The sequence below is a fragment of the Benincasa hispida genome, chromosome 12, assembly GCF_027475165.1.
Source record: "Benincasa hispida cultivar pf3 chromosome 12, pf3_genome.v1.1, whole genome shotgun sequence".
NCBI lineage: Eukaryota > Viridiplantae > Streptophyta > Magnoliopsida > Cucurbitales > Cucurbitaceae > Benincasa > Benincasa hispida.
In genome coordinates this window covers 86,203,916-86,214,248 of record NC_143489.1, presented here as the reverse complement: position 1 = coordinate 86,214,248, position 10,333 = coordinate 86,203,916, and the positions used below count along the sequence as shown (strand labels likewise).

The following is a 10,333-nucleotide window of genomic DNA, read 5'->3' as shown; positions in this document are numbered from 1 at the left end:
TTTTAATTGGTAAAACCGCTATTTAAAATGTTAACCAATCCCAAAATGAATATTACTCAACTGGCATAGTACATATACTGTCAATTTTAATTTCAGATGTTCGATTCCTAAACCCTAGGTATTAACTCAATACCTTTGAAAAGAAAATGTTAATCAACCTTAGAAATGGGGAAAAATATTTTTAGTCTATCTATTAAAAATAAAATAGATAACTAATATTCTTAAAACTATTGTTGTTTAAAAAAAAGAAGAAATATTGGTTATTTTATTGTAAATAAAAAAATGAGGAGGGTCTTGAATACGAGTAATTGGTATTGAATATTAGGAAGAAATGGTGTTCAAAACTAAAAGGTTGGTCATTTTTTATTTAGACTTTGGTACGTATTTCATTTTCCAAGGTCAAAAGAAATGACGGTCCTGCGCGTACCAAATTTCGGCTGCTCTACCTCTATAAATACTGCTCCAATGCAAAATCAACTCAATCCCAATCCCAATCCCAATCGCGAGCAGGTGGACGGAGACGGTTTGTTTTCCTCTGAAAGTTTTTCTCAATGGCTTCAATGGCGTCTTCAAGCCCTTATTGTTTCTGCAACCGTTACAGAAATGCTCGCTTACGCTCTGCTTCCATCTCCACCTTCCCCCGTATCATCCTCTGTCACCAGCACCAAAGCCGCGACCAATCCGCTGAAAATATCAATCGAAGGTACTCTCTCTCCTTCTCTCTCTCTGTTTCCTTAAGAATTGAAGTTTCTTAAATGTGAATCGTTTCATCTTGAAGGGAAATAGTACTGCGGAGTAGCGAATTAGCGGTCATTGGAGCGATTTTTAACTTGAGGTATGTCGACGCATTTCCCTGTTCTCGTTTCTCTGCTTAATGTTGGTGTGTATTATGAGTCTTCAGACGATAGTCGTTTTGATATTATCCTGTTCTTGTTTGAGAAATGAAAATTCGAGCGTGTTTTTCTATTCGACGAATTGCCGGTGGACTTTCCGTTGCTGCCGTGGTTGAAGTTTAATGATCTGTGCTAACTTTGTTTGTGACTTGGAAGCCTCATCTTCTTGTCTGATTTTGTGGTGTTAATTTATCAATCTGTCCATGTTTCTTTTTTCAAGTAATACCCTTCTCTTTGCAACATTGAAAAATTTGTTCAAATTGTACGAGTGTACTCAATATTTTTGTCCGTTTCGTACTCTTGAAACTTCCTATTTGGTAATTGAACTTTAGCTTATTAACTACAATGGTCACTACACTATTCTTCAATACCAAACTTTTTGAGTCTAGTAAATTTAATTCTTGGGACGAAACTTTGAATTTTAGTAGCATCTGTACTAGTTTGACACAAACGTAGAAGCAGAAAGAGGAAGATATAATTTATACCAAAATCTGAGGCTCTTATACATAAAAGAACTTGTATTGTGTTTCTACGTAAATATATTTTCAAGAACTACTTCTTTCTTTGTTTTGTTTTGTTTTTTTCTTTTTTTTCAAATTTTGGTGTAGATTTTGAAAAGGTGTGTTAAGAAAAGGTTATTGAACGAAATCAAGGGGAAGTAAATTTTGGGAATCTGGCTCTTGTTTTAGCCAGGGATACAAATTTTGATTGAGCGATGTTATCTGTTTTTAATGCAGTGGGAAAAAGCCTGAATATCTTGGTGTGCAGAAAAACCAACCAAGTTTGGCACTGTGTCCAGCAACTAGGAACTGTATATCTACTTCAGAAAATGTCAGCGATCTCACCCATTATGCTCCACCATGGTAAATCCATTTCCCCACTAAAAAAGTCCTGTTAATTTAAGTTTCAATGAAGTTTTGATAATAATTCTCAACACATTTAAATTTCTCTTGCGTAACTCAACACATTTTCTTACGCAAAGTCTTTCCAAAAAGTGAGAATACTTTCAAATATTATTTAACAGAAAAATTGAAAAGTGTGTGTTGATATCGTAGTATAAGTTTGACTTAGTTTAATGAGTGATTTCAAATGTCGGCATCACACTTTTTCTAAAATGATGATTTTAACATGTGATAATGTGAAAATAGATCTCGATAGAGAACCAAACAGGAAATGATCATATGATAACATGTTGGCCAAACCATACTGGAAAAGTCAAAACTAAGCACAACATGTTAGACCTTTCACATTTAACAGGGAATTCAATTTTTATTTTGGAACACAAAACACGTGCCTTTTCTTATTTTTGATTAAAAAATGGGATGTGATCAATGGTAATATAATGATTGACATTTTTATTATTATTAGTTAAAGAATAATATCATGGGCGGTAAGGTAAAGCAGCAAAATTGTCAGCTCAAGTGATTGATCTTTTCGTTATGAGGACTACTACTTTGTAATTAGCCTCACATCAGTATGAAATCTATCTTTAAACATGCCTCTTAACTTACAACTCTATTATGACAATCTTCACCTTTGTGCTTCCAATTTCTTGTGCATAACTTAGCTGGTTAAGGTATTATATTCTCGTCTGAAAGGTCAAAGATTTAAATTTCTACCCCCTAATTACAAAACAAAACTATGTAATCAAGAATTTATGAACTCAAATCTGTTGATTACCTCAATAGTTCTAAGATTGATGAGATGTCTCAAGATGTTGGTTTAATTCTCTGTTCTGAGGATTGTCATGAGTTATGATTATCGAATTCCATTTAATTTTTAATTCTGGCAGGAATTATAACCCAGAAGAAGGAAGAGGCAAGAAAGATCCTATAAGCAGAGAAGTGGCAATGCAGGAACTTACCCAAGTGGTAAAAACCAAGACGGACCTCTCCTTCCTTTTTAAATTCTCAGCTTATTTTGCTGTAACAAAAAAGCCAATCGATTAGTGTCGGTTTGTGAAATCCTCTGTTTCATTGCAGATAAAATCGACAAAACCCGACAAGTTTACGCCGAAGATAGTAGAGCAGAAAGATGACTATTTATTAGTGGAATATGAAAGTCCCATACTAGGGGTATGTTTAAGTTTATAACTCATTTGTGAAGTATAGACAGCTTAATGGCACTCGGGGGAAACTGAAAGTGACTAATTTTCTTTGTACAAATTAGTTTGTGGATGACGTCGAGTTTTGGTTTCCACCAGGCAAGAAGTCGATAGTAGAATACCGATCAGCATCCCGAATCGGGAACTTTGATTTTGATATCAATAGAAAGAGAATCAAGGTGAATGAATCCCTAAAAACGGAAATATCATACTTTTTTTTTTGGCATCTTACTTCATTTGATTACCCCCAAATAAAGAGTGTTTATTTAATCCATTGATTCTTGGCTTTGCATAATAATTTCAGGCTCTTAGACTGGAATTGGAGAAGAAAGGATGGGCTCCAGTAGAAAGCTTTTAGAAAAGAAGGGATATGACTCTTTTTACATAGTTCTGTCCAACTTTATGTGTTCATTACATTTCACATACAGGAAAATTTTATATTCGTCGAGGAGATTCCTCCCACTGTAATGGAAATTTATGTGAAATATTAAATGGAGGGTGGTTCTTTTTTATGACAATCCCTCCTATATAGCATGTCAATTTCTTTTAATAAAAGGCCCAAATTTGGCCCCCACAAACTTGTATTCCATCGCTCCCTAATGTATTTGATTATAAAAAAAAAATGCATGTTCGAATCTTTCTGCCTTTATTTGCTAAACTCGAAAAAGAAACGAAAATTTGCAATTGATCGACTATGTTGACAATGTTTCAATTTTATGTGTTAAAAACTGTAGGGGCTACAAGAGTTTGAACCTTGAAGCTCAAGTGAGCTAGTACAAAGTTGTTGAATCAACATCATATTGTAGGTTCTCGGATTTTCATCAAAGCAACAATTTATTCTTAAATTTGTAATAATTTAATTTCAAATTTTGATAAGTACAACAATTTCTTATCTATAGAGATCAACAAAGTGATTAATAAATTTTTCATGATGGTTACAAATTCTGAAGTATAAAAACTAAAAGTAAAGAATTAAATAATAAACGGTTAGAAATAGTCTCTTCAAGTTTTTACTTTTTAAAACAAGCATTTTTTTTTTCAAACTCGTTAGAATAGTTTTTCTCGATCCACCTCGTGCGAGATCGGTCATCGAGATTTGATAAAAAAAAAAAAAGCAACATTTTTAGATTGATTTGGACCTTCTTGCTACATCTCGACCATTACACATTGATATTCTGTTATTTTTTCAAATATTGTGCAATCTTAAAAAATTTTATACCAATTTTTTTTATATTTTCAAATTTTTTACAAATTCAACCAAATATTATATCAAATATTTATGTAACTTTTCAACTCTTTAAGTTGTTCCACAATAATATTGAATTTCCAAAGTATCTAAATTGTTTTCAAGTGATTGACTTGTAATTTTTAAAATTTGAGAAAAACAAATTTAGCAAAAGATTTAGTAAAACATGAGAAATGTATAGAATCTCGATGTTAATTTGCCCAAGATTCATTGAGAAAACCTAAATATATAGAAACTCGATGTTAAACTGCCCGAGAATTCACCAAGAAAGCTCAAATATATAGAATCTCAGTGCTAATATACTCGAGATTAATACTAAGATTTTATATAATTTTCCTATCTTACCATTTTTTTGGCAAAATTATCTTTCCCAAAATTTAAAAATTAAAATGCAATCACTTAGACCCATCTGTATAATTGTAAAATTTATTTGAAAGTTTGGAAATTTACATAATGGCCAAAAGTTGATTTTTTAACAAAATCTCGATCGTAGATCTTGTCCGAAATGTTTCGAGAAAAACTAGTTGAATGAGTTTTAAAAATACATACTAATTTTATAAAGTGAAAATTTGAAGAGGCTATTTCAGTCGTGCTAGTTTTCATTAGAAACCAATTTGATGAAGTTTGATGAGAAGTGTATGAAGATAAAATGTTAGAGAGAAAATTTCATAAAATAGCCAAAAAAACAAAAAATCTTTTCTATGGCTGACCTTTTCCACATGTGAAATACCAGATATACCCTTACTTTTTAAAACTAAAGAAGTACCTATTCCTTCTCGTTTACAAGCTTGCCTTTTCCCATTCCCATTCGCATTTGCATTCGAGTACTCCTCTCAATTTTCTCTCAACATCTCCCTTCGTCTTCGACGTCGTTCGCTGCTCATCGATCGTATCTACATGTTTTCACCTTCGTTTCAACTTCGTCTCTACCGTTCCAATCATTTGAAAGAAACTTTTTATAATCAATCGTATAGAGTCATATACTAGGTCGTACAAATTTATATAATCGATTGTATAGCAAAAGCTACACGATCGCATAGCACAAGCTATAAGATCGTATAGCTTTTTCTATATGATCATTTACCTTTTTGCTATATGATCATATAGCTTTTGAAACTACAAGAGGGTAATTTAATTTAATAAAAGGACCTAATTGCAACCATTTTGAAACTATAAGAGGGTAATTATGATCAAATTGAAAGTTTAAGGGTGTGATTGTAACCAATTCTATAGTTCAGGGGTGGTTTTTGCAATTTTCCTTTCATTTTTGTCTTTTGTCCCGTGAAGTTACTTCATAAGACAAATTTACAACATTATGAACAAAATAAATATGTCTCGTGAAGTCATAAATTGTCCCATGAAGTTACTTCATGAGACAAAAGATAAAAATGAACTCAACTTTTAATATGTATTCAATGCAACACCAACATTCAATATGTATTCAATGTAACACCAACATTCCACCGAAGTATTTATTCCTAACTAATATTCTATCAATAGCATTGAATAACATTGATATGAACAAAGTGGAAGGTCACTCTCTGTATTCACTTTCTTTCAAACTCCCCACGAAGTTATCCCATTGTTCTCTTGATGTGTTCTCTCAGAGTTTCAATCCAACATCCTCATCGTCAATCGCTTTCATCGTCAGATTCAGAAATAGAGATAATGTAAGTGATATTCTGCAATACTTTTTATCCCAGACCACTTTCATAATAAGTGTCGTTTAGCATCAAATGAACATCCAAGGTTATCCTAAATGGTCTGTAGTAGATGGATAAGGCTGGATACCTTATCCTGGTGCCACTACGAGTACGGTCTACTTTGTAGATTTTACAATTGTTGTAAAGTGCTACAAGTGATCTGATCCTGATCATTCATGTGAAGACATGTGAGCGGGGGTATTCTATGCAAAGGAGTTTGTGTAAGACCGGACCACCAAATGACTAGTCGCATTATATAACATTGTTCATAATAGAGACATACATTTCACTAGGATGACCATAGATAATATGACCTGAATCCTGAATGAGTTGTGAACTCCTACTTATGAAGGCGATCCTTTGATTCGTATGGGTGAGAGTGGCCAGATCACAACTCAACAAGTCTACCATTTTGGGGATTTGTCTGATTGGGAACTGGGAACACATCTATACAAGAAGGAATTCACTCATTCCCTAACGTCGGGGTAAGTAGATAAATTGTTCCCTTAAGGGTTGATTCTGGGAATTGAACAATATGGCGCCACACCCTCTCCTGGCCCGAGAGGGGTTTGTTCATAGTTAAACTATGATTTATTGTTCATTAGAGGGATTAGTGATACTTAAGAAGTTAGATATAACTACAGGGGCAAAACGGTAATTTTGGTCCAACTATACTTATGAGCAATTTGTGAAGGGTCATCATACTGTTGGTTGGTTATATTCAGTAGACACAAAAATATATTTGTAGTGCGGAGAGTGCAGTTGTCAATCTTTAGTGCAGTACCCGACAGTTAATGGATGATGAATAATTTAATTAACGTAGTTTAATTAATTATTCACATACAATTGGAGCTTCAAGCTACATGTCCGTGAGGTCCCATTTGTAGCTCAATGGGAATTATGAGAATCAATTTTTGGATTATTTTGAATTGTTCAAATTAATTCAGGGAATTAATTATATGTGATATAATTAATTTAATCTAATTATATATGATATAATTACCATAATGTAATTGATACATTATAATATAAAGTTTATTTGAGAGAAAATAAATATTTGAATATGATTAAAAAATAAATTATATGAATTTGATTAATATAAATAAATTTAATATAAATGAGATTTATATTAAATGTCATTGGTGCGAGAAGAGAAACTATAGGTTATATGTTATATTTGACATAACATATAGTTTAACATATATTATATGATAAAGTTTTTATCATATAAATATATATTAAATGATTAATTAAAATAAATAAATAAATTTAATTTATTTCTTTTAAAAATCATTTTGAGAGTCCTTCCCCTCGTTTCTTTCTAATATGTGATAGTGGGGTAGGAGAGAGGGTGCTTCTTCTTCTTGGCGTGTTTTTCATAGAAACAACACTGATTTAGAAAAACATTATGAAAAAATCTGAATCCCATCATCTCCTCTCTTCTCTCTCAAACTCCCTCTTCCAAAATAGCTAGGGTCCACACACTTCGGATTCTCATCCAAAGAATATAGAGGTTTCTTTTGTGGTGGTGTCTATTTGAAAGATGGTTTCCTCTTGAAGATTGGTCTTCAAAGGCAAGGGTTTCTAAATCCATTTTTCTATTTTTGTTTTCTTTCAAACATGCTGTAATTTTAATTTTAGATGCATGTACTATTATGTAAAATTGTATTATATGAAAAACTAAAATCGAGACAATCCACTTCCGCTCAGGACCTTTACAGGTTCTTACAATAACATCTGGGTTCACATCCACTACCTCCTTTAACAAAAAGTTGTGGAATAGTTGTCCATTAAATACCAGATCTATATCCAACAGTGGACCAAATGCCATTTTCCTATACATTATCATCTGTTCTTCTGTCAACTTATTCTTAATCACAGAGGCAGTTTTGTGGACTTGACAAGAAATTACAGCAGGAAAATATTTCTTAGCAAGAGCGACCATTTTACCCGTCTAATAAACGTATACATTACAAAAATTAGTAAACGATCACATAACAAAAACTAAACGATCGCATAACAAAAACTAAACGATCGCATAAAAAAACTAAACGATCGCATAACAAAAATTAAATGATCACATAAAAATGCCCTAAACGATCGCATAACAGAGAGCTAAATGATCGCACAATAAATATCTAAACGATCGCACTATAGATATCTAAACGATAGTGCAATAAATATCTAAACGATCGCTTAGTATTATCTATCCGATCGCTTAGTATTCTCTAAACGCTCTCGTAACTTTAATTCAACGATCAATTACGAACAAATACGCGATTAGACCCCAAACGCTAGAATATCAACATGTATTCAAGGAGAAAAGTCTTATACCTTTCAGATCACGACGATGGTGGGAAATGAGTAGAGATGACCGACAAGAACCTCAGAGGAAGTTCTTAGAGAAAATGGTAATGTTGGATGAAGTTTAGAGAGAAAACTGAGAGGAGTACTCGAATGCGAATGTGAATGGGAATAGATACTTCTTCTTTTTAGAAAATAAGGGCATATCTAGTATTTCACATGTGAAAAAGGTCCGCCATAGACAAGTTTGTAGAAATGGGTCAACAATTGAAAAGTTTTTTGTTTTTGGATTATTTTATGAAATTTTACATGTTAGAGAGGAATTTCTCTAAAAAACGGGAGCGAGAGGTTGTAAAATACATTACTGCAATCATTCATTGAAGTAAAGAAGAATCGAGTGAGAGAGTAATTATTCAAAAATCCAAAGGTAGAAGAAGAAGGAAAGGCATGCAGAAGCCATCAGAGACCTCTTTGCTTGGCTTTTCAACTTATTCCTCCTCATATTTCTCATTGCCATTCTCGGCTATCAGGTTCTTTCTCTGTTCGATCTATCGCCAATCGTTAGTATTCTTCTTCTTCTTCTTCTTCTTTTTTTGTGCCTTGATCTCAAAAAACTAGATATGCTATTTATCTCTCATTCTCGTTGTTTGATATTCATGTTTTGATGATATTTTTGTGAAATTGGAGGTTTGTAGTTCCGATTATTAGTGTTTACTTACGGATGAATGTCGAACTTCAGACTCCTTTCTTTTCTTTTATTTCTCGTATGTTCGTCTTGGAAAAGAGGAAGTGTACAGAGTGATAGTAGTAAAAAAATGTGTGCGAACTAAGATTTCGATGTTAATGATGCCAACACATAAAATAAAGTCTTGCCTCTCTACCAAAAGAATAGGGCTTACCAAAGGAATAGGTTGGTTACAACAAAGTGTCTAAGCATTTGTTTTGTTGAGTTATTTTTGCATTCCCAAATTAGGGATTCCACATTGTATAAATACATCACCTATCTTTTGAACCTATCGTCTACCTCCTTTAGACGTCATCATCTACCTCCACCAAACACTATCTTCTATCTCTTGATGCTATCGTTTACCTTGTCTAAGTGCTATCGTCCACCTTTTGACACTATCATCTACATGTCGACGTTATCGTCTACCTCTCCAGCATTATCATTTATTGTCTAGTCGTATACCTCTTCAAATGACAACAAGCATTTCGACTTCCCCTGTGAGTCAGCCATATCCTTCAACCTCACGTTTTAACTTGGTATCATAGCAAATAACGACCAACGTCAATCAAGGAAACCTGAGAGCCACCCTCGGCACAACCAGCTTCAGCGGCCCACCCTTGAACCAACTTCTCATTCAAATAACCTCCATTAAACTTGATCGCAACAATTTCCTCCTATGGAAAAACTTGTTGCTTCCAATCCTTCGAGTTACCGACTCGAAGGACACCTGACTGGACAAAAGGTTTATCCCCCAATGTTTTTGCAACATGCAGTCGGTGAGAACATACCGACTGGATTGACTGGAGCAGAAGCTGCTCCATGCAACACAGAAGAAAGCTCCGGCAGTGGTACTTCCAGCTCGTTGACAGCACTTGAGGTAAATCCTCAATACAAAGCGTGGATGGCTGTAGATCAACTTCTCCTCGGCTGGCTGTATAACTCCATGACACCAGAGGTTACCATTCCAGTGATGAGATGTGAATGTACAAGGGATATGTGGACCAGCATTCAACAACTCTTTGGTGTTCAGTCCAGGGCTGAAGAAGATTATCTGAGACATGTGTTTCAAACAATCAGGAAAGGTAGTTTGAAAATGGAAGAGTACCTTCGAACTATGAAAATGAATGCTGACAATCTCGAGAAAGCTGGTAGTCGTGTGCCACCAAGAGCTCTTGTTTCACAGGTACTACTAGGATTTGATGAAGAGTATAATGCCATCGTGGCCACGATCCAAGGGAGAGCGAATATATTGTGTCTTGATATGCAGTCAGAACTTCTCCTGTATGAAAGAAGATTGGAACTTCAATCAAACCAAAAGACGACAGTAGACTTTAACCAAGTTAGTAATGCATCAGT

General features: G+C 33.9%; 1 protein-coding gene across 2 annotated transcripts; it reads left to right on the top strand.

Moving 5' to 3' along the window:
- The first annotated feature begins 395 nt into the window (after positions 1–395).
- Positions 396–3,575, top strand: LOC120092850 (uncharacterized). 2 transcript variants are annotated; one of them, XM_039051080.2, is made up of 7 exons: positions 396–703; positions 779–835; positions 1,631–1,756; positions 2,686–2,764; positions 2,876–2,968; positions 3,063–3,176; positions 3,302–3,575. In XM_039051080.2, exons 1-7 carry the CDS (start codon positions 552–554, stop codon positions 3,353–3,355), a joined length of 675 nt encoding a protein of 224 aa, XP_038907008.1. In that variant the 5' UTR covers positions 396–551; the 3' UTR covers positions 3,356–3,575. The 2 variants fall into 2 exon arrangements, 1 of the variants encoding a protein (XP_038907008.1); XR_016525025.1 differs by having other exon boundaries at positions 465–703; positions 3,097–3,176; positions 3,302–3,347.
- Positions 3,576–10,333: the final 6,758 nt, after the last annotated feature.

What these genes read in the sequence shown, in the direction of transcription:
- LOC120092850 (XM_039051080.2), top strand. Translation starts at nt 552, where the DNA reads ATGGCTTCAATGGCGTCTTCAAGCCCTTATTGTTTCTGCAACCGTTAC. An exon ending in ACCCATTATGCTCCACCATG is followed by an intron (nt 1,757 to 2,685) that starts GTAAATCCATTT and finishes TAATTCTGGCAG; the next exon opens with GAATTATAACCCAGAAGAAG. An exon ending in TCAATAGAAAGAGAATCAAG is followed by an intron (nt 3,177 to 3,301) that starts GTGAATGAATCC and finishes TAATAATTTCAG; the next exon opens with GCTCTTAGACTGGAATTGGA.